This window comes from Procambarus clarkii, chromosome 38 (assembly GCF_040958095.1).
Source record: "Procambarus clarkii isolate CNS0578487 chromosome 38, FALCON_Pclarkii_2.0, whole genome shotgun sequence".
NCBI classification, from domain to species: Eukaryota; Metazoa; Arthropoda; class Malacostraca; order Decapoda; family Cambaridae; genus Procambarus; species Procambarus clarkii.
Genome location: NC_091187.1, coordinates 20278651 through 20302541, shown reverse-complemented (window position 1 = coordinate 20302541; position 23891 = coordinate 20278651). Strand labels below are relative to the sequence as shown.

The 23891-nt window shown below is 37.0% G+C and overlaps 1 protein-coding gene across 13 annotated transcripts in view; it reads right to left on the bottom strand.

Annotated features, from left to right (window-relative positions):
- upSET overlaps window positions 1–23891 on the bottom strand; it is a 109095-nt gene that overhangs the window by 34526 nt on the left and 50678 nt on the right. For 11 of the 13 annotated variants that reach the window (XM_045764752.2, XM_069337849.1, XM_045764748.2 and 8 more), the window contains 7 exons: window positions 22237–22500; window positions 21866–22096; window positions 20046–20272; window positions 15584–16117; window positions 15224–15418; window positions 14661–14965; window positions 13027–13172 (listed from right to left, as the gene is read on the bottom strand). In XM_045764752.2, coding sequence (XP_045620708.2) covers window positions 13027–13172; window positions 14661–14965; window positions 15224–15418; window positions 15584–16117; window positions 20046–20272; window positions 21866–22096; window positions 22237–22500 — 1902 coding nt within the window. The remainder of the gene's footprint in view (window positions 1–13026; window positions 13173–14660; window positions 14966–15223; window positions 15419–15583; window positions 16118–20045; window positions 20273–21865; window positions 22097–22236; window positions 22501–23891) is intronic. The other 2 variants (XM_045764756.2, XM_069337852.1) reach the window with 1 other exon arrangement.

Genomic DNA, 23891 nt, shown 5'->3' with positions numbered 1-23891 from the left:
AACAAACTTGTATGCATCACAAAGCATGTCCAATGCTTCTAACAACACAAACAATAAGTGGGATAAAGCAAGTGTAAAGGAGCTTGCCAGATATTTGGGACTGACAAGGTTGATGTGCATTGTGAAGCTCCCAATGATGAGAATGTACTGGCAAACAGGTAAATTGTGGCATGTATCTTCTTTCAATACTTTTATGACTGCGAGACAGTATGAAATGATTGCAAAGTATTAAGTACAGTATTTTCATACTCGTAACAATAATGCCATTCCCAAAGACAATCAAAGAAAGACTGATAAAAGTTAGAACATTCATGGAATATCTTGCACATAAATGCAAAACATTATACAATCCTCAGAAAAATCTGTCTTTGGATGAGGGCACAATGTCAATGTCATGGTCTAGCTTTAAAGGTTTATAATTCAAATAAACCTGATAAGTATGGAGTAAAGCTGTACATGCTGGCTGAATCGCTTACTGGTTACATCTACAATTTTGAAGTGTATGCAGGAATTGGGAAGACAACAATTCAAACGGTTATGGGTCTGAACCACTGAAGAACAAATGTTACCATTTATATATGAATAACTACTATAACTCGGTTCAACTGAGTGAAAAGCTTGCTTGAACAAGGTATAATCACCTGTGGTACTCTCAGATTGTAGTATGGTGCACCACAAGATCTTCAGCTACAAGCAAAAGGTAAACTGACAGTAGATAAAACTGTATTCCAATGAAAGTACAATACTTTTATAATGCTATGGAAACTTAAGCAAGTACGCAAACGTGACGGAACATCTTCATTGCAACAGTTAACTGTGAACAAACCAAAGGCACTCTGTGACTACAAAAACTACATGAAAGGTGTTGATCACTTCGACCAAATGGTCAAATATTATCATTTCCCACAGAAATGTCACAAGTGGACGAAGAAAATCACGTTCTCCTTTCTGCAAATGGCCTTTATTCCATTTGCCCTTATATGCATATATATATCCCTTTAGAACATTCTATCGCCAACAATTTGATACCAAAATGAGCGACGTTAACACAAAAATTGATGTTATTGAACTGAACAGTATTCACATTTGAGTGTGCGTGTTGTGGGTGTGCCAATGGGGGCTTGTTCACGGGTAACACTTGGCTGATTTTTGGTTTGCTGCGGGGCGCACACCAGACTTTTTGACCTATATGCATATATCCATTTAAGGAATTCTATTGCAAACAATTTGATACCAAAATAAATAATGTAACACAAAAAATGAAATTATCAAACTGAAAAGAGTATCCACATTTTAGTGCAGTTGCACGCTCACGGGTAATGCTCAGCCGATTTTTGTATTTGGTGCGGGTGGCACGCCGGGCTTTTTGACCTTATATGCATATACCCCTTTAGAGAATTCTATTGCGAATTTGAAACCAAAATGAACAACATACCACAAAAACTGAGGTGAGAAAACTTATAGAGTATACACATTTTAGTGCGGGTGCGCACGCTATTTTCTTATCTTGAATCTACAGTATATACTCTTTCTGAAAGCTGCAGATTCCAAAAATTCCACTTTGTCAACTTTATGAAATCCTGTGTACGAGTATGTGTGTAATTATGCAAGTGGTTACAATATGAAAACTACACTTGTGGAATTATATCTTTCCTATAATCAGTGAAAAGGAGAATTACATAAATTTTGTCATCACCTTTGCTTTTCAATTTTAATTAACCTTTTTCTCTATATTGCAAATTAAAAAAAAATCTTTTTATCAATTCTGTCAATTCCAATAAATTTTGTATGAGCTAATCATTATATAATCTCTCTCTCCTGTCAACTAGTTTTGGCACACTGAATGCATATTTAGCTTGGGCAGGTCCTTTACTTTTTTTGAAACTGTATTGAAATTGATGCTCAGCTGTTCTCCTAACTCTGGAGTACACATTTCTGGCTCTATATCCTGCCTATTGGCCTCTGTGCCCAGTTCTCTGTACTTATTCCATGTCTTTCTGGTCCTGTCCTTTCCTTCTCTGTACTGTCTACTGAACCTTGCTTCTCTCATCACTTTCATTCACAAGTAGGGTTAAGTTGCAAGGCCTCTGCAAATTTCTGAGCTATGAATTCTATCATCTTATTAGTCATCTTACCCACCATTTCATTCTCTCAACAGAATTTCTGTGACCTCCTGCAGTCCCCGTATCTGTAATTTTTTGTATTCATCAGCCTATTTCATAGTGTAACCCTCCTCCTCCAACCTTATTATGTAATCAAATATCATCTCAGTGGTTTGCTAGCACCTAGGGAGCATGTTATATTCTAACGTCTTGACTCATTTTGAGTAAACACAAGAGCTCTTCTTCTTCTTGCCAACTAAGTGTTATGTTGTCTTGGGAATTACTTGCTCATTGTATTCACCAGTTTTGTTCTCTACACATCATAACATCCATGGGGGTTCTTTGTTATACAGTCTACTTCGCTGTGGACAAAATTCCCAATTTTAGAACCATAACCTTTGATCCCCTTGATACTGCAGTTCCCTTTTCCAGTATCTTCAAGCAGGGTGTATTACATGTGTCATATTCCTCCCTCGACTTTCTGGTGTTTAGTAGTGAGTTGTAAATGGCCACTACCATCTTCATGCCTTTCCCTCTCAAGCCACATCTTCAAGATGTACCATAGCTTGTTTAAGATACCTCAACTTTTCAATCTCTCAAGTATGACTCCAGCTTCATCCTCCTCCCCTTCCAGCAGTGCTTAATCTTTTAAGTTTTGAGTATTTGTTCAGTGTCTTTGAGCAGTCATTAATATTTTAAGGCTTCAATAATAATAATAATAATTTTTCCTTCTTGGATAGTAATATTATATACAGTATTTTGATTGCTTATGCCTCCAAAGACTATAGCCTTAGATAGTCATGAAGGTACGTGAAGGCTGCCAACTTATGAAAATGTGTCACAGCTTTAAATAAGAAATTGGGAACATTTAAGGCATCTTCCCTAAGATGTCTTCGGCAAAGCTCAAACCAAAGTTTGCAGGAAATTTTAGCCACTTTCTATACTTTGGAGTCACAATTAATACAAAAATAACACTACTAAGGGAGAAAAAAAAAGTTAAGAGTTATTAAACTCTGGATTTTATCTTTTACGTGCATTTGTTGCTTATGAATTTATAGAATACATCTATCAACCATCCATTCTGTTTTTATGTTTATCTCCAGGCCTTTAACAATTTCTTGAACAAATCAAGTTTTCCAGTTCTGTATCTGTTTAGGTATAAATTTGTGGATGCATTCATCACATATCTCAAAATTTTGCACACAAATTATTTACTTCTTTGCCTAAGAACAAAACTTTCAATCAAATCCATTAAAGCACCTGTTAAGTTCCTTGCTTCATCCTCAAATGAATGAGGAAGCACCTCAAGGTAATCCTCAAATTTGAGTTTCTCATCTGTCTCACTTTTCCCAGTCTCTTCTTAAAGTTATAATGTATTGCATATAATTATTGCAGATCTAATTTCCAAAAGGTCATGGTCTCTGCCTAATGAAGGTAGGCACTGAAAGTAAAAAAAGATCTTTTCTTCCTCATACATACCATACCAAGCATTCATGACATCCCTTTTCCTTGTTTCTGTGGCTTGTTTAACATCTAGATTCATAAATGTCTTCAAAATAAGATTCATAAATTTACCAACCCAAATGTCCTCCATCCTTGCCTCATTGGACTCCCAGTCTTATTCACTTCATATTAATGTCATCCAGCCCCGTTCTTGCGAGTGTTCCCAATGTTAAGAGACTGTGGTACTAAAGTGCCTTATCCTAACCTACCAGAGGACCCACTAACAGAAAACATAACATTATGTCAATTTTGCAAGGTGCTACCATTTCCTAGTACGATACTTTTTTGGTCTTGGGTAAACTATACCTCAAAATGTGACATACTATTAGGAGGACGAGTTGTATCAAGTGCCTACAATAGCATTTCTATCTTTTATCTGATCTTACTATAATCTCTCATTTGTCATTACACACAGAAATTACAGTAGTGTGATGCATCAAATGAACAAATCCACAAAGGTCGTGACCATGTCGTATCTCAGTCGATTCAGGGTTGTCTGGGATCCTCTCGGACGTAGGTTTGAACCCTCGTCACGGCCCTTGTGGATTTGTTCATTTCTCATTTGTCATGTTCTTCCTATGTCCATGTATTATTTGCTGATGGATTGTACAATCAAATCCGCTTACAACCAACTCCATGTTACTACTGGGTGAACAAAGGCATAAGAGATTGGCACACAATCATCCCTCCCTACCCAGGGCTAGATTTATATGGTGATATTTCTTGCATGGGGTGAGGTAAGGTTGCTGTCTACTATACCACAAGCTGTAAACTGTCCCCTCACCATGAAAATGGTGTCATCATCAAGTACATTGTGATCATATTACCTCTGGCCCTTCCCTCCTTTAGTGCTATTATACTAAGTTCTCTTTAGACTTTCAAAATTTTCTCCTGGTATGCATGTAATTACCCAAATGCAATTTTATAATGAGAATTACGCTCGTAGTGTCCAGTTTCCCTATACCCTTTATTTAAGTTATATACAGTTTTGAGGTCTCCACTGGTGTTGTCATACACTACCCTCTACATCAATCTCTTACTCTGTTTGCAAAAAAAAAAGAATTTCATACACTTTTTCAGCCCATTTGTTTTTGTAATTTGAGTCTGTCCTCTTGTTCTCAATATTGTAGATTTCAGAACACCCCCTCCCCCCTTTTATATTTTGTCAACTCCTGTCACAATTTTGTTCTTTTCTACTAGTATCAACATATTTAATGCCACCAACCACTCCTCAAAAGTTATATTCTTTAAGCCAAGAGGCCATTTAGTAGAATGACCACGCACTTTTTTACTTTATATGTTTCTTGAAACATGGACACCATACAAACGCTGCACATTCATGTTTCTCAAACATTTTAAATGTTTTTTTTTTTTAACATTACTCTATCCATTTACTGTTTAAAGGCAATTCTAAAATTGACTGGAGTATGACTGGCTCATCTTATTGTGCCCATGATGCTGTTCTCCAGTGACAGTTTACTATCCATCAGGAACCCTAAATCTCTGTTCTTCACTAAGTTCTTTAGTCTCTCAACATAATTTGTAAACTAAATATAGCCTGGCTTCACTTATTCCTCACTTCATGGTGCGGTATTTCTCCACAACGAATTGTATTTGCCATGCATTGGTCCATGTGCTTATTTTGTTGAGGTTACTTTCAAGGGCATGCTAAATCCTGGGTGTCTTGTACTCCCAAGAAGAATTACATGAACAAAAATGTGCATATAACACTCTAGCCATTTAGGTAGGCAGCCAAAGATGGCTGGTATCCAGGACACATGCCAGATATTCACTGAAAAGCTATGTAGAACTGTTCGTGAACTGTCATCATCCGTTCCAGTACCCACCTTGACACTAATTCCATCGTGAGAGGAAGACCCTTCCCACATCTCCACAGTATTCCCAGTGTTACCCTGTAGAACATTGGGAAAGCAGTGGTGAAGCCCAACGCCTGTTCTGGAAACTCTGTAACACCTTCTGTGCTGAATTCTTTGTGGTATTTACAGATGGCTCCAACATGTCCTCTCCCTCATCAACTTCAATGGAGGTATACTCTGCCCCTTTATCATTCTGCCAGACATGAAGAGACTTTTCAGACCACACCAGCCTGTAGGGAAATTATATTCATCTAGTAGGTGCTCTGCTCCCTACATCTCATCACTGTCCTATATAAACCATTTTTCTATGTAGATTCAAAATTTATGTCCCATCTCATTTCTCATGGCTGTCTACATACCACTGGTTGATGACATCAGACACAAGCTATATTGTTATGCCTCTAGTTTGAAATGGAGGTTACTCCTCCAAATGGTCCCATTGCACCTTAGCATTCACAGTAATGAAGGGGTAAATGCAGTGGCATCTAGGTGCTCAATCAAGGTCTATTCTATCCCCTTTCCTCAGACTGTGGTGGCTCATAGTAGTCCTTGACTACTACGAGAGCTTTATCAGGCTTGTAGAGCTCATTGGAAAGATGGACTCCCTTCAATCTTCTGAGGCACATACTTAGCATTGATCAGGACCGATTCCTCTCCATGTTCATGGGCGAGATAAAAGAATCACGGATTAAATTTGCCAGTCATTCATTTATGAAATGGCCACATTTGTATTAATGCATACTTATTTGACTCATCCTGATAATCTTTATAGTCTGTGATGCCCTTGCGAAGTGGAAACCATAGATCACTTCCTGGTATTGGTGCACCCGCCTCTTTACTGCTCTGACCATCTTCTATTGTGCAATCTGGAAACATCTGCTCCCTCTGTTTCCCTTCTCTTTCATGGGAAGGGCTGGAAAGAAGACTGTTACAGTATCCTCCAGCATACTTGTAACTTTCCCCAAACACTGGGCAGCTGTAGAGTTTAAAGCAGAGGATAATGTCAAAAGGTGACGAGTAACATCAGTATTAATGCCAAGTGACATACAACTCCTCTTGTCTTCTAAGCCAAAGCTCAAACTCTAGACATCAGAGCAGTGAGGCTCACATGGGCTGGTATTGTCATCAACAAACAGATAACAAAATTTCATATAAAAACAATAGTTGTCAGTGAGCTACAGTCCCCAACAATGAGAGTAACCAGCTTTATGATCATATATAACAGCTGTTTTGCTTCAAGTAAATACCAATATGCCTTTCTCAAGATATTTCACAGAAATTAAAAAATATATTTTACAGTTGCTTGGAGGCTGCACTGCACTACTTAAATGGCTACACTATTTTGCTAAATTGAAGTGTTTAAAAGTTTCAAGACAATACATTGCCATAACAATGAAGGTTATCTTGAGCTTATCGTGAGATGATTTCTGGGCTTAGTGTCCCTGCAGCCCAGTCCTCGACCGGGAAACCCTTAATATTGAAATAACAATGAAACCCTTAATGTTGAGATAACAATGAAACCCTTAATGTTGAGATAACAATGAAACCCTTAATGTTGAGATAACAATGAAACCCTTAATGTTGAGATAACAATGAAACCCTTAATACTGAAATAACAATGAAACCCTTAATGTTGGGATAACAATGAAATCCTTAATGTTGAGATAACAATGAAACCCCATAATGTTGAGATAACAATGAAACCCTTAATGTTGAGATAACAATGAAACCCTTAATACTGAAATAACAATGAAACCCTTAATGTTGAGATAACAATGAAACTCTTAATGTTGAGATAACAATGAAACCCTTAATGTTGAGATAACAATGAAACCCTTAATGTTGAGATAACAATGAAACCCTTAATGTTGAGATAACAATGAAACCCTTAATGTTGAGATAACAATGAAACCCTTAATGTTGAGATAACAATGAAACCCTTAATGTTGAGATAACAATGAAACCCTTAATGTTGAGATAACAATGAAACCCTTAATGTTGAGATAACAATGAAACCCTTAATGTTGAGATAACAATGAAACCCCATAATGTTGGGATAACAATATAAACGGAACACAAGGTTTGCAGGAATAAAAAATAGCTCATATTTGTACAAGCCGATGTGTTTATTTTACTCCAAGTGAGGAATGTAACATGATAATACGGCAGATAAAAATAATTTGAAAACGCAAATACAAATATAATGTTAAACATGATTCCCGGTCTATCATTTTTCCATATAGTCAAAATGAAGAGTTTGACTAGAATAGTTTCAACTTATGAATAAATGCCCTATCAATATTGAAAGACTGATTATTGAATCATGCCTTAATGAAAGTCATAAGAATATAATCTTAATAATGGTTTAAAAAAAAAACTAACATTGCAAAATAACATTGTAACATTCTATACTTCTCAACCATAACGTTAAAAAAAGTATCCAGGAGGAAAAATTATGACAAATTCCTTGATATGTGACCTGGTGAAGTGTCAATTAAGCTAGTTTATCTATTGTCAAGAAACCAGAAGTGTATTGTAAGTGCACGCACGTGTGTGTGTGTGACTATGTGGTTACACTCCCAGGAACAACTTGGCCACAAGTTGCCTAACCCTTAATGGGACAGACATGACTAGTTCCCTCATACCCCCTTCCTTCATGTAGTTATTGATGAACAGCTGAACTGCAACCTTCACTTAACTATCCTGCAGGCAAAAAAAATATCTAAAATGTTTGTGTGGTATTATACAAGATACAGAAATTTTCTCATACTTTGAAATTATAGTAATACTGTTATTTATTCCAATTTTCTATACTGTATTTACCAGTTGTGTGCCACCCACAAATGTAACTCAACAAGACATAATATAGCCCACAAGACAGTAATGAGCAAAGTGTTCAAAATAAAATGGGACCACACTGAGCTCTTATATTCTCATCTTCAACTGGCTCAATTTATCCGACATTTAATTCTCAGTGTCACTGAGTATGTAAGTGCCTCAACCAACTCAACATGCAACATGAAAGAAAGTACTCGGCATCACCAAAACTCAGATCTAATTATACACCCACCACCCATCCCATACTCTTCCCCCATCCCATACTCTTCCTCCATCCCATACTCTTCCCCCACCTCATACACCTTGCCATATCTTACAACCTGCCACCACATACTCCCCTTCCATTTCACACCCTCGCTCCCATTTCATTCCCTCTCGCCCCTTTCATAAACACATTCAAGAACATACAGGTATACTGAAACTGTCACATTGGGAATAAGTTACGTCTTCACCTGAAAATATATAAATATTAGGTCAGTGTTCAAGTAAAGCTTTAGGCTGGACTTTGTATCACAATAGATATGTATAAATGCAGTAAATGGTTCTATGGGTCTCTTTAACGACTTCATACACAAATTTTTACACCAATAATTGCAACTTGTACATCCTTCATCACCCCAATGAACTAGTGTAAACAGCCTATTGTACACTTAGTTTATTATTACTTTAGTGCAAACAGAAAGATACTGAATTCATATTTATGTCACTTATACAATACACTATTTATAAAAATTTACAATTACAGGTTGCATTTTAATAAACCATTGTATACATGCCAACAATACATTACTTTTAGAAACTGCTGTGGAAAGGAACCCATTTTAGTCTAGTGTGTTATAATAATAATGAGATATTATGCTATTTACAAACTTACTCTAATATGCCTGACTAGATTGTTGCCTTTTATATGTAAAAATAAGTTGCTGTCCTGAGCTAAACAAAATGTGAATATAATGATAAAATGAAGCAGAGAAACAAGAATGAAAGGTGTGTGTTTGAGAAGCAAGTTGTAAAACCATGTGAAAATAGTACTGTACCAAATGACTGTATGTATGGTGTAAATTCAAAAGCTTAAAATGGTTGCAAAAACCACTGTACTTTCTTGTTAATATTTAAATGAGTGTACACAAATATATATATTGAATACAGTTATTTGCAATTCATCGCACAGCCCCTTCCACTCACCTCCCACCACCAAGCTCTTTCACCCCTCCGAAGCTAGACCAAACATGATCCTGTTCAAATCAGATGTCCCTTAGGACATGTGAGAGCCGCCACTCTCATCATCATCGCCTCCCTGTCCTCCCCCAAGACAACACTCCCTCGAAGACTCCTTATAACCCCTCCTTCCCACATGCCAACAGTAACACCCACTCTCCCAAGCCGACACCCACTTCCACATGCTGGTACCCACTCTCACAAGCCGACACCCACTTCCACATGCTGGTACCCACTCTCACAAGCCCACACCCACTTCCACATGCTGGCACCCCTCTCACAAGCCAAAAATCACTCTCACATAACACCCACTCCCACATGCTAAATTCCACTCCTACACACCACCTACTCTCATGAGCCAACAACTCCAACATGCCAACACAAAATCCCACACACCGACATCCAAATATTCGCAGTGTTAGTATTTGTTAGATGAGGTTCACCTGTATTTTTAGCAAGTGCACATTAACAAAAAATTTGATGTTGCACAATATTTTCTTTAATTATCCAACATGCCAGAGTTCCAGATGTCCTAAATGTATCGTTTTATCCAAATAATCACAGTATTTCTTTACCTTTGAGTTTGTGGGATATTACTAAATTGTATACAGTAATTCTTACTAAAGGACTACATTTATTAAAAGTGTTTGCAAAATCTGCAGTTACCTAAGTGTTGTTATGAGTGCTATGCCCGTGGTGTCCCGTCTTCCCATTAATCTTTGTTGTACGACGCTTTGCAACATTCGATGGTTTAGGCATTTACTGCCACCTCACTATAGTTGTTCAGTCTACAACTCTGTTCCCATAGAGAACTTTCACTTATTTTCCTGGCACATTTTGTGATCTTGCTATGGCCTCTTGTTCTTGAAGTTGTAGGCTTTAAAAGTTCCTCCTTGTCAATTATATCAATTCCTATCATTACAATATTTTGTATTTCATACAAAGAGATCATATTACATTTTTTTCTTCTTCTATCTTCCAGCTTTGGCATATTTAATGCCTCTAGCCTCTTCTCATAGCTTCTTTTAAATTTTGGGAGCCACACAGAAGCATATCTTCACACCCTTTGTAATGGATGTGCTTTTTGAGATAAAGACACCACACAATTTCTGCATATTCAAAGTTCAATCTTACAAATGTCATGAACACATTCTTTAGTATGTCTTCATTCACATATTTAAATGTGATTTGGAAATTTTCAAATCACATGTTGATCTTTACCATCAGTGTTTGTGTCCATTTCTAGACATTCCCAGACAGAATCATAGTTATTCAATACAAACATTACATTGTACAAACTAATAAGTGGAGCCAAGAATGAAAAAGTCCAAAATAACTACGAGTCCTCTCCACCTGCACAAATTTGTCAAAACTCACGATTAATCACACCACTTGGCTTCCTCCTACAGCTCACATAACCAGATGACAACTTTGATGATTGATGAATGTTAATCATTACTGTAATCATAATGTTGATCAAGTCTTGAACAGGATCAACTTATAACATTTAGATCTACTGCATGGGGAGACTTTTTTTCATCTCGTCCTAAAATGGAAGTCATTACTGGTTCAAAATTCTCTTGTGAAGGTCAGACATCTAGATGAACATAACAGGATGCAGAAAGTGTCACGGTGAAGTAATTTTTGTGAAGCAAGAATGCCACTTACTGCGGCTAAAGGACATGACTGAACCTAAAGTCTTTAAAATAAAGATGAAAACATAAAAGAAAAAACATTATTAATGACAAAATAAGAAATAACTTAAGGTTACATCAGGTGATTTATGATGGTGGTGGTGGTGGTGGCATCTTATGGTGTTAGGATGACCATTTGGCCAAAGATACATAGTGAATAATGGTGGCTGAGTTAATTCTCTTACAAAACTCCACTACCATTTGTTTATTCTTCATGCCATCAGATAATGGTCCTTGTTATGCTAGACTCGGTACAGACGACCGCTCGAGGAATGGCACAATCAAAATTCTCTATAATGTACAAAATGATGCCACTCTGTAACACAATACCCTATAGTATCAATATAACATGTTAATAGATTCGTGTTCCAGCCTGTCGCCATATGCCTGCCCATGAACAGTCCAGGCATCTCATGCCCAACTCAGTGGCACAGTATTCTAAATCTTTTTATATTTTAAGTTATTTTTTGTGTTATACCTATTGATATCATAACTGTTTACAAATAAATTTTCTAGAGTAAAGATGTTAAAAAATATTGATAATAGATTTTGCATGCTGGCACTGAATATAAGTGCTAATGAACATTTCAATATCCTTCATTTGCTGTATTTTCATTATAAAAAATTAAATGAAAATGTGCACCTATGATTGGTCAACACAGATGTAAAAATAAAAAAAAATAAAAACTTTCATGCTTTTCTTTCTTTCATCACAGATATGCAAATAGAATGGTTACACAAGTGATTTTTCTGGAAATACAGATATTAGAAGATGTATTTTAGCATCATCAAAACATTTACAGACAATTACAAAGCTAAAATGTGTCACAAGAATGATAAATTGTTAATACTATGTGGGCCAATAAAATTGTGAAAGTAGTAATTGAAAATATGAAAAATTAGTTTTGCTGTTAGGTAAAACAGGTATTGCATACTAGGCATAGTTGTACAGTTTTGGCTATTAGGTACAAATATATATGCAGTATGTGATTCCCCCCATTGTTAGTGATGGTAAGCCTGTACAGCATCCAAGTCCCCCCCCCCCAGCCAACTACAAACCTTTCCCAGGATGCAACCCACAACACTTCCCTAACTCAGATACTTATTTGCCTACCGATACATAGCTAAGAATTGCTAGGTGAACAGAGGCATGAGGTGAATGAAAATATGGCCATCTCTGTTCTACTGCAGGAATTCAACCTGGGATCCTCAGCTGAGACTTGACAATGTCGGACATTGCATTATGCAGGAATGTAGGTGATGTAGGAAGTATCTTCATATAGCCGAGCTTATTACGAATCGACGTGAAACCAACTACAACAGATGATTCGTAGTCAAAGCTAATGCTTTATTTACTACAATCTGCTTCCAACTCAATCCTGCATTATGTTGCTGAAGCTGAATTCTGCCTACACTATTTGAACTAAACTGGTCTTAAGATTTCTTACTTCACAAACTTTACTTAAGTCTGTAATTAAGTTAAGTTAAATACTGTACGTATTTAATAACTTGATAATTGTTAATTTCTTGTCAGTAGCTACATCAAAAGGTTAAACTATAAAGAACAAGATACCTAAAAAAGTTTATTAAAGCTGATACTCATACTACAGAGATAGTGAAAAAGTATTCACCATTACTGATCCAAATATAAGCAGAATGAGCCAGCTATCATTCTAAAATAACACGTGTCCTTTGAAGGTTAGAATCCATCAATTTTAGGCACCTATATTCACCACTTAATGGAAAGATAAATCAAGGCAAGTTGATGCTCTACAATAATTTTAGACATCATACCTCCTCAATCATTTTATCCTCCTCCAAACTGGTGGAGTGGACGGGAGTGGAGGGTGGTGTGGATGACAGTTCAGAAGACATCGACTCTCGAGCCAGTCTTCTCTTCTTCAGTGGGGTGATATAGTCTCCACCTCCAGTAGGCGAGTCTGTGAACCAAATAACTATTTCTTTAATGAAGTTCAATTCTAAAAGTCAATTCAAAGTAGAAAAAAGTAAAATTACATGGTAAAACATTTGCTCTTGTTTACTTTGTGCTTTTTTAAATATTAGGTTTCTTTTATATACCTGGGTAGTAAGGTTAGATAATTACCAGAAAAAAGCACTAGGTCATTATGACCATATTGCACTTGAAAGGGACGAGCATAAGGACTCGGTATAGGATGGGGGGAAAGGAATGGTACCCAACCAATTTGACAATCGGGGAATGAACGTTGACCTGCAAGAAATGAGACCATCGCTCTATAGTACACTCCAAGTGGTAGAGCTACATGGGTAGAATGCAATATTTTGTAATAGTTTATGCCTCCAAAGAATAGAAAAAGCCTATTGTTCCCCCCTTCAAACTTCACTTAGATTTTCAGAAGATAGCTTAGGGGAGCTGTCTTGATAGGACACAGTATAAGCAATTAGAAAATTACACTTACTACCCAGGGGCAAAAATAGTGTTACATAGTGAAAATAGAATGTCAAACTCAATAAATACTACTACTATATACTGATTACTGATTACATATAAGAATTCCTTCCATGCAAAATAATTCTGGCAGTCCCCAACTTATGAACAAGATGCACTTCAAAAAGGTAGTCATAAAACAGCTGTTCGTAACTTGAAACCAGATTTCCAAGGACGTGTGCTGCTATAATTTGAGGATGCATTCCAGGGTCACCAAAAATCAACATACAAAAGCCAATTTTTTACATATAGGAACCAATTTCAAATTTACCTTGAATGATGGAAATATCCTGATCTGATGCTTTTTTGAAGAGTGAAATGGTATAATTACTAAAGTTGGCAGTAAATGGTGATAATAAATGGACATTTGTACACCAACACATTTCATCTTTTTTGAAGTCATTGAGGAACTTTTCCTTGATAAACAGCTGAAACAGTGCATTAGAAGCATTGTTCATATTATGGGGACGTCAAAATTAGTTCATATAGCAGAACAAGGAGATAAAATGGGGACTTTAAGGCTGATTGTAAAATCAAATCAGCATTAGTCAGATGTTCACAAGTCAGGGACTGCTGTACAGTAAATTCCCAGTAATCTAACTCCATGTAACATCAATAAAATCTGATTACTGGGTATTCTTCGATAATGTGGGTTAGGCATCTGTATAAACAGAACTCTCCCAAATATCCAGATATGTGATGGCAATAAATGTAAAACATTCAACAGTTTTATTTACATTCTAAAATGTGTCTTCAAATGCATTTCATTATCAAAATATACAAAAATGAGATATAACATTTACAATATACTGTAACAAAAAAGATTTTACCAAAAAATAGTAAACCCAAGCTCACCACTTAATCTGACTCTCCAGTTGATCCACAGAGGGTCCAGTCTTAATTAATTCAGATATATAAATGAAGATCACTAGGTCAAAACATTACATAACTGCAATCCTACCTGGTCTGCTATTTGGACTTGGACAGAGGCCATTAAACTGAGGAGATTCAGTTTCTTCACTAATAGCCTGTCTTAACCATCTCTTCTTAGCTGAACCTCCTGGCATATCCAAATTGAGTAGAGTACCCTGGATCACAGTTTGATTTACCGAGGATCTTCTCAGTGGTGTGGCTGGTGATCTCATGTAGCATGTTGGCACTCCGGAGGGAAGTTCTACAACACCGGGCACGTTCCCACCCGGGAGAACTGGGTCAACATTCTCATTCAGCCATTCATTCATGAGTGCTTTTTTGGTTTTGGGAAATCTGTTATGAGAGAAGACATATGCAGTTGAATTTCCTATAAACTCATAATATATGAGTATGTAAATAAATAAATAAAAAAATAAATAAATAAATAAATAAAATTATTTATATATATATATATATATATATATATATATATATATATATAAATAAAATCTCGCGTGTGGAAGGCAATATTCTCATGAACTGAAGACCCCTACTGCACACACGATATGATTGCAATTTTATAAAACGTATTTTTTTAAGACTATTACTAACCTAAAACCCATGCCATTAGAGTTCCCTTGAGGTGGTGAATTGAAATTGAGTGCAATACCCTCAATGGAGCCCCCAACAGGGGACATCAGTCCTACTGAAGCACAGCTACTCTCATCTCCAGTCAAATCTGATGCTGTGGAATCTACACGATGAATATTGCGCTTTTGAGGGCTACCCTTTCCTCTTCCTTTTTTCCTATTGAAAAAGTTGAAAAAAATATATATAACTATTTAAAAAATTATTTATTTATATTTAAGTTTTATAAGTAGCACGTTTATTTAGAAGCCATATAAATAACCCACAAAAAAATAAGCAAGTAAAAATCTTAAATATATTTCTTTTTTTTTTTAGTGTACCTACCCTTTTCGTCTACTCCTCTCAGCACCGGGTGTATTTCTCACACATTCATCAGCACTACTCGTCTTCTCCCAATCATCTTCTTCTCCTTCACAACGCTTTTTATCCTTATCCTTTGGGTCCTTACATTTATCCTCCTCTTTCTTCTTCTCCATCTCTTGTCTTCGCTGTGCAGCTTTTTCCATTCGTTCAAAAGCTTTCATGTAAGCAGCTATTTTACGCTCCTCACGAGTCATCTTTTGCTGCTGCTGTTTGTCTAAACATTTAGGCATTTCAGGAGTAGGTAGAGTTGTTGGTAGCGTAGTGAGGATTGAATCTTTTCCAATGTCATCTGGTGAACTAGATACAGATACACTAGGAGACTTCGCAGGAGACTTGCCACAACCAGATGCTCTTCGCTGTTTCACAGGAGTAACTGGAGCGCTGTTTACAATTGGTGTTATGATGTTATCACTATTTCTGCTTTCTGTTGATGTGGTTCTTTTACTGGTACGCAGCTGTAGCTGTAGTTGTTGCTTTTTGAAATTTTTCTTGTTGCTGTTTTAATGAAAAAATGGGTTGCATTATATATATGGAAATGCATAGCCTAAGAAGAAATTTGATAGGCATGCAACTTAATTATGTACCTGATTACTGTATCTGTTACTTTTAGGAATGCCTCATCCCAGGTAACCTCAGTGCCTCTAAATATCCAAGTAACCTGAAGAAGCACTAAAATAAAATTTGGCCTTCCTGTCAGTGCTGAGCAGTTTCCACTGCCTACACTCTGACTAACAGTATGTGTAGCAATAATGAAAACTGCCTCACTAAGTCACATTTAAGTAATGTATATTAAAAATGCCTGTGTTTGTGGCCAGCACAAGAACTTTGTATCAACATTAGCACTGTTTCTGAAATAAAAATATAGCCTTGAATGTAATGAAATACTCTTTTCTGGTAGGTTCACAAAGCCTCTGTGCTGGTACTGCTAAGCCTTACAATCATAATACCAGGCCTCCGAGGCCAACATTCCATCAACAATTTTAAGAAAAACAGTATGAGGAAAATGGCTAGGATTCACTCGTACACAGCCATTGATAGGTAAGCACTGATGTACCTGGACTGGAAACTGATTCAGATTCCCTCTATGAGGAGACAAGAGCATGTGGATCCGAGATCAACCCAAAAACTGAAAAATGACCAGGAAAAAAAGACAAAACAAACCACTGCTTTGAAAAAATATTAAAATGTGGAAAACAATGAGTGTGATAGTTGGCAATGGGTGAACAACCCTAACTCCAACTCCCTCAGCAGCCACTAGATGGCAGCCCAGGTCATCTGGGGTCCTGATCCACCATCTGCCTCATTCACTTGCCTGGTACTGTATTGTAAAGATTTGACGACCTCTGCTGGGACATACTCCCTGCTTCCTTATCAAGTGGTACTGGTTTTCCCTGAAACAAATATTCTCTGCAGGCCATTGCTTTCCTATATTTTAAATTTTTGTTTCATGAATATTTAATAGCAACTACATTGCTTGTTAACTGGCTACTTACTTTTACATTAGTTGAATTTTCGGTTTGATGTGAGTGGTCATAGAATCATAATGGGGAATTTGGTAAAATTTGTAAGGTAAGGTAAGGTACGGTAATAAAGTAGACAATAAAAATAAGGACTATGGCCCAGCCACCTTGGATGAAGTAGTAATTTTGATACTGTAATACAAGTTAATTAGTTTTTTTTTAGGCCATCGTTTGTCTCCCCAAAACTTGTGATTTTATCTATTATTCACTTGCTGTTATTTTGCTTAATTTATCCAGTTGCATTTTATCCACATGCTGGTGACTTGGTGTTATGCTTGTGGTGTATGATGGAAAGCAATGCCTTAATCACTTGCTTGATTATGCAGCTAATATATCTTTTACTGTTATTGTTCCAGAGTTTTAAGAAATAATTAGTTAAATAGTGCTTCAATGCCAATATCTTGACCCAAAATCACATAATAAACAAAAATAATTATTATCCCATACAAATACTTCAATAAGAAAATGAACTGGAGCTCTGAGGTGACTTGAACCCATAACCAAGGGACTCCCAGCTGCTGACGCTACAAATGTACCACCACAACTTAGTCTTCATTATTATTAATTGAACATTGACTACTTCAATATTTATTATTCTTTTGATGTTGGAACTTATTAAAACAAACATTTTCTTTATGATCTCAGTTGTAAGCAATCAAATAGTAAATTAGTAGCTAAATAAGTAAGTAGCTAATCATAACTATTTGTGCAGACAACTAAATGAAATTGTTTTAAATAAACTCCACACCGGTGATTACTGATTACTGACACTCAAAGAATCCATGAATATTTTGCTTTTCTACTCTAGTTATGAAGTGATTCAGGTCAAGAAAAAGCAATGTAGAATATTTAATAATAATCATGTTGGAAGACCTCACTTTTTAGGAACACAAAAAAGTAGCTGTCCCAACTGCAAAAAAATGACAGGCTGGATAACAAGAACCTTTCAAACAGGAGATATCACGCCAATGATACTTCTTAACACACACACACACACACTCCCTAGAGCAGAATATTATTGCACAATAACAGCCCCATTCAAAGATAGAGAAATTGCTGACCTTGAAAGTGTGCAAATTTCTTTTGCCAATAGAATCCATACAATAAAACATTAAATTATTGGATCCACTTAAAAATTTTAAATCAGCATTCCCTAGAGAGCAGGCAGGAAAGAGAGATAATAATTTACACTTGGGAAATACAATACTAGGACTGGTTCCAAATCTGCACATATAAATAACACCACACGAGATCAGAAGGCATGGCAGGATGTGCAAAACAGCCCAATGAAATGTAGAAGTGCAACTGGCACACAGAAAACTTAATCAACATGAACCTCCCCAAGACTTTTCAACACTCCCTCTAACACAAATGGGGCATAACTGGCTGACTTCTTGCAATGTTCAAAAGAGAACTTGATGAACACCTTCAAAGGATACCTGATCAACCAAGTTGTGACTCATACATCAGGCTGAGAGCAGCTGCATCAAACAGCCTGGTTAACCTAACAACCAAGCAGGAGGCCTGGTCAGAGACCGGGCTGCAGGGATGTTGATCCTCAAAACCATCGACAGGTATACAACAGATAAATTTCCACTGTGGTCAGCATCAATGGCCATGGCAAACTTATGATTCACTTACAACTCCTTCCCCAACTGTTGACTAGCTGGTTATAAAGTAGTCATGTATAAGAAATTTATTTCCAAGTTATTGCTCACTGATGCTGGTAGTCGATAACTTTGGTCCATCAGATATACAGTACAGTATAAATAAAAATGAAAGGATTAGTATAAGACTGCTCCATTGAAAAATAAGATGGGTCAGAAAACTGACACTAATAAAAAAAAAAATGGTATTATAAGTAATTCATCTCTATACTTACAAAAAGAGATATTAAACCCTGTACTTGATAGTTTACATGTGGTTGAATAAATCTACAGTATATAGATGGTGGTTAAGTGGTTCAGTGGTTACCAATTAAAACTGAAAAATCAGAGCCCAACAAATCCCAAAAAGCAAAGTATTTGCCCGTACACTTAAAGCACACAAACATTAGGCGAGTGTGCCCTTTTCATGTGTATTTAATATGTTGTTAGAGCCAAGCAGTAACACCAGAGTTGTGGAGAGTTGCGAAGGTAGTGCCAATTTTTAAGTAAATAGGATATAAACCACTTGTGCTGAACTATTGGCCAATTAGTCTAATGTCTACTGCCAATACATCTAGACTTCAGATCAAGCTAGTTCTGTTTAAATGGGATTCTACTGAACTGCAGATAACTTTCCCTTCTTTATTTTTGTGTGATTATTTTGAGATTTACCTTTTGACAACTTTTAGATAACAAATATTTATGCAAACCTGAACTATAAAATAGTCAAGAAGGTTCTCTGAGTGAGGTCAGGAGTGCCCATAAATGGATCTTGTTCCTATTAATAAAGTATCATGTATTTGATTGAGTATAACCACTTGTCTTTAAACCAAACTCAATTTCCCATTTTCTACACAGCATTTAACTAAGTAAAGAAATATTGCAAGTTCTAAGCTGTATTTTTTTGTTTCTTGTAAATAACCTAGCATCAACCTGATCACTAAAGGGAATGCAAAGGAAATAAAAACTATTATAAAATCATAAATTAATTTTAACAATAAAACAGAACTACAGTAATATTTTACATAGACCTCAAACATTACACTGTTCTGCAAAACAATTCATAATCACAAATCCCTCTCAGCATATCTGTTGAAAACCTCACCCTCTCTAGTCACAGTGACTATAGAGAGTGAACCCCATACTTAGATAAACAAGGGGGTTTCTTAAAACCTTGATATAATGTTTTATATAAAAAGAACTATATTTAACTGAATTTGCAAGAAAATAAAATCATCTGGTTAAAAATTATCGTACCTTAGAATGAGACCATTTTTCTTGTGAGGAGTAGTAGGCACTGGAGATGTTTGCTCCACCTTGGGGGCCTGGGGTGCCTGGCAGTCATGCTCTTCTGATAAACAACATACCAGTTCCAAGTTGGAATTAGCTGTCTCCAGGCCTAAAGTTACCTCCTCACCTTCCGCGATATCTCTCGTCGTCACTAAATATAAATGAAGGGATCCTCTTTCTACCACATGCCGTACCTGAATCAAATATGAGCTTTAATAAATAGAATAATTATTAAGCCAATAATTGCTAGCAGGTTCCCTTATCTCATGACAGTTTTCAGAATTTAAATCCTTCAGTCAAGATATTGGACATTCAGGTACTAAACCAAAAAGCAATTATAATTCCTTAGGGAACCTGCATACATAGAGGAAGACACCTTATGATTTCATTAAAAATAATTAGATTTGTTTAGATTGTAGCTAATCAAGAGAGGGAGAGAAAGGCGAGAGGGAAACTCGCCTTTCGACAAACTAACACACTTCGTAGCAATCTAGTTCACACTGCTCCTCCTGCTTCTAATGCTGCTGGTGTCTACTCTATTTCCTGTTCATCTTGTCCTCTCCAATACTTTGGCGAAACTGGCCGTACACTGAATGACAGACTTAAAGAACACAAGAGAAGTGTTAAGTCTGCAGACACTAACAATGCTCTCTTCTGCCATGTGAGGGATTCTAATCATCCCATTGATTGGTCTTCCTCCAAAATAATCTTTCCTGCCTCTACTCTACACAGACGCCGTCTTGTAGAATCGGCTCTTATAAACAATGTACCCAACATGAACTTGAGTCCTGGCTTTGTTGCTGTGGACTCTTTCCTTTCACAGTATATACTCAAATGCTCTAATCTTTCTAACAAACGTGACTTAACATAAGCTTTCCCCCTTCCATTTCTTTCTTTCTCTTTCCTTTTCTTTCTCTCTTCTCCCTTTTTCTGTTCATTGTCTTCTCCTACGCTCCCTTGCTATCCTCTTCTTTTTCCTATTACTATCTCCTTCGGTGGTTATAATAGGAGCTGCTTCGTATGGGCCAATAGGCCTGCTGCAGTTCTCATTACTACTATCCCCTACACCTGACTTTCCTCCTCAGCTCTCTCTTGCCTATTTATTGCCTGTCCCTACCTGTCCTCATCACAATCGACTTGAGAATGGTCCAGGACGGACCGAAACGTCGCCGTCCCTTCAATTTCTAGTGTGTGGTCTGGTCAACAATCAAGAGAGGGTTTCATGAGCCGTCTTTCACTAAATTCTAGTGAATTTATATCTATTCTATAGTGTGGCGACCAAAACTGAACTGCAAAATCTACATGGGGGCCTAACAAGAGCAAGATATAGCTGAAGAACAACAACAGGTGTTTTAATACCAACACTTCGAGAAATAAATTCTATTTCCCCTCATTACGAACATTACTGTATTGATGTTTTGGTTTTAAATTCTTACTAATTGTAACTTTCAGATCCCTTTTGCAATCTCAACACCATCTATCTTGTACAGTGGCACCACGATTAACGAATTTAATCCGTTCCGGCACCGAGCTCGTCATGTTGAAAACTCGACTTGCGAAACAAAGAAAACTGTCGTCGGAGGTGTCCAAGAACCAGCAGGAACGCTCGAGCAAAAGCTCGTCAGTCGAGACAAATTTTCTGCGAGAAAATTTTTAAAGACAAATTTTCATAACTTTTGATGTGGAAAACTTACTAGCATGCTAGAAGGATGAAGCAATATTAGAGATAGAGGTAATAAAATAGATGAGTCAGGTTACAACCATATAAAATGCAAGATATTACTGACCTCAGCGTTAGGTTGACACGATCTTCGAGTGAACCTGGCATCATTACCATAGGTTCTCGCATCCACGCAGACGGTGAGGCCCTCCTTCGGCATGTGGTATTGTAAGACATACGGCAGGTACGGTTGGCCCAAAACTGGTTGCTGGGCATTCCATTGTGAAGCTAACAGGTATTTGCCTTGAAACTCTGTGATGGCTGTATTTATGGATAACCTTGTAGCTGCTACAAGAATCTGCAATAAATATCATGAGGAATAATTATCAACCATATATATATATATATAGTACATATATTGCACAACAGATATAAAACAAATAATTGCTGGCAAAAAAAATGTAAATCCCTGATCCAATGGATATTCAAAAATCTCACCTTACTGTCAAAAACATCAAACAGCGGTTGGGGATTCTCGATAACCTTGCACCGGTGACCTAAGACTGCCCCTTGTGTGGAAGCTCGTAAATCAGGAGATACTCCATTAATACGAGCAGCATGAACCCTGGCACGTAGTTCTGGGGAATAGTGATTTGTAACAGCCACTTCATAGCCTTCAACCCATGCCCGTAATCTCTCGACAGGCCCACTGTTGGAGTCATCGCTCACACCTTCTCCGCCACTCATGCTGCTACTTTTCCTCTGAAATTTAATAAAATGTACGGTCAAGGAAAACAATGGTGATTGCTTAATCCACCCTGAAATCAACTCTAAAAGGTTTATTCATATACACTCAAAGCCATTACAAATGGTACTTGACGTCACAAGAAGATTCAACTAAGCTAGCTAATGACCCACTAGCCCACCAGGTAGCAGCACCTACACCACAACAGCATCTTCTGACTACAGCCTCCCCATTTTCAACATAGCCCCAAAATAAACCCTACACAAACAAAAGAATTGACAAAGAATGAGCAAGAGTCTCATTTCTGAGTTATCCTACTTGGTTGCTCTCTAAGGCAAAGTTCAAGTGAAAAGTCAACTCCTATAAATTAGGTAGAACTCATTTGTGATACTGAGTAGTGCAATCAGCAGTCTAAATGTCAGGTAATACAGGCAAAGCTCCACTAGAAGAGTCATCTAAAGAAAAAACATTCCCATGGTGATATACTGACAGAACAAGCAGGAAACCTGGGGAAGAAACTAGGACTCAATATAAGAGTTGAAAACCCCCACCTCCTCTCCTTCCCCCTCACTTTAAGGAAGCAAGCAAATGCACTCAGCCCACAAAGCTCTCCATCTTCAAAGAGCCAGCATCAGCTTCTGGTAGAAGGGAAGACAAAATAAAATGTATCAGAGAAAAAAGTAGAAAACAGAAAACCAACACCCACTGACTGCAGGCAGAATCAAGCATCTTCAACACGGAATGATTTTAAATACATAGGAAGCCTGAAGGTCTAACATGAATGCAGATTCAGCTATAGAAATCCAAAATTTCACAGTTTCTGCTGAAATGAAAACTGCCCTGTGAACTCAAACTAGTCTCAACCAGGGCAGAGACTGTGAATGCTGTAGCTAAGATTTTGATCAGTTGATTTTAGATGGATGAGAAACATGTCAATATAGACACAGCAGCGAAATAGCAGATTAGGCAAGGAAAATGGAAGTTGACCTCTGGTAAGTCAAAAATCACAATTACTGTCTACACATGATAATCTGAATTATACAAAGCCCACCTCTCTAGAAGATAGCCTGACATCTAAATTAACCAAATTTTTACTGGGAAAGTCCAAAAGGAATACAATTTAGTTTATTCAGGTATTGTTCAACAGAAGTCTCAGTAATCTGAATTTTTATTAGGGTTGAGAAGTAAAAAGCTTAAACTCGAATTATGGGTTTTCGGTTGTCAGAACCCTCAGTCTCTGATCAACAGCTCTTTCCTGCAGTCTCTGATCCAACAGCTCTTTCCTGCAGTCTCTGATCCAACAGCTCTTTCTTGCAGTCTCTGATCCAACAGCTCTTGTTTTTGTACAGTCTCTGATCCAACAACTCTTTTTTTCTGCACAGTCTCCATTACAACATGGAGATTGTGT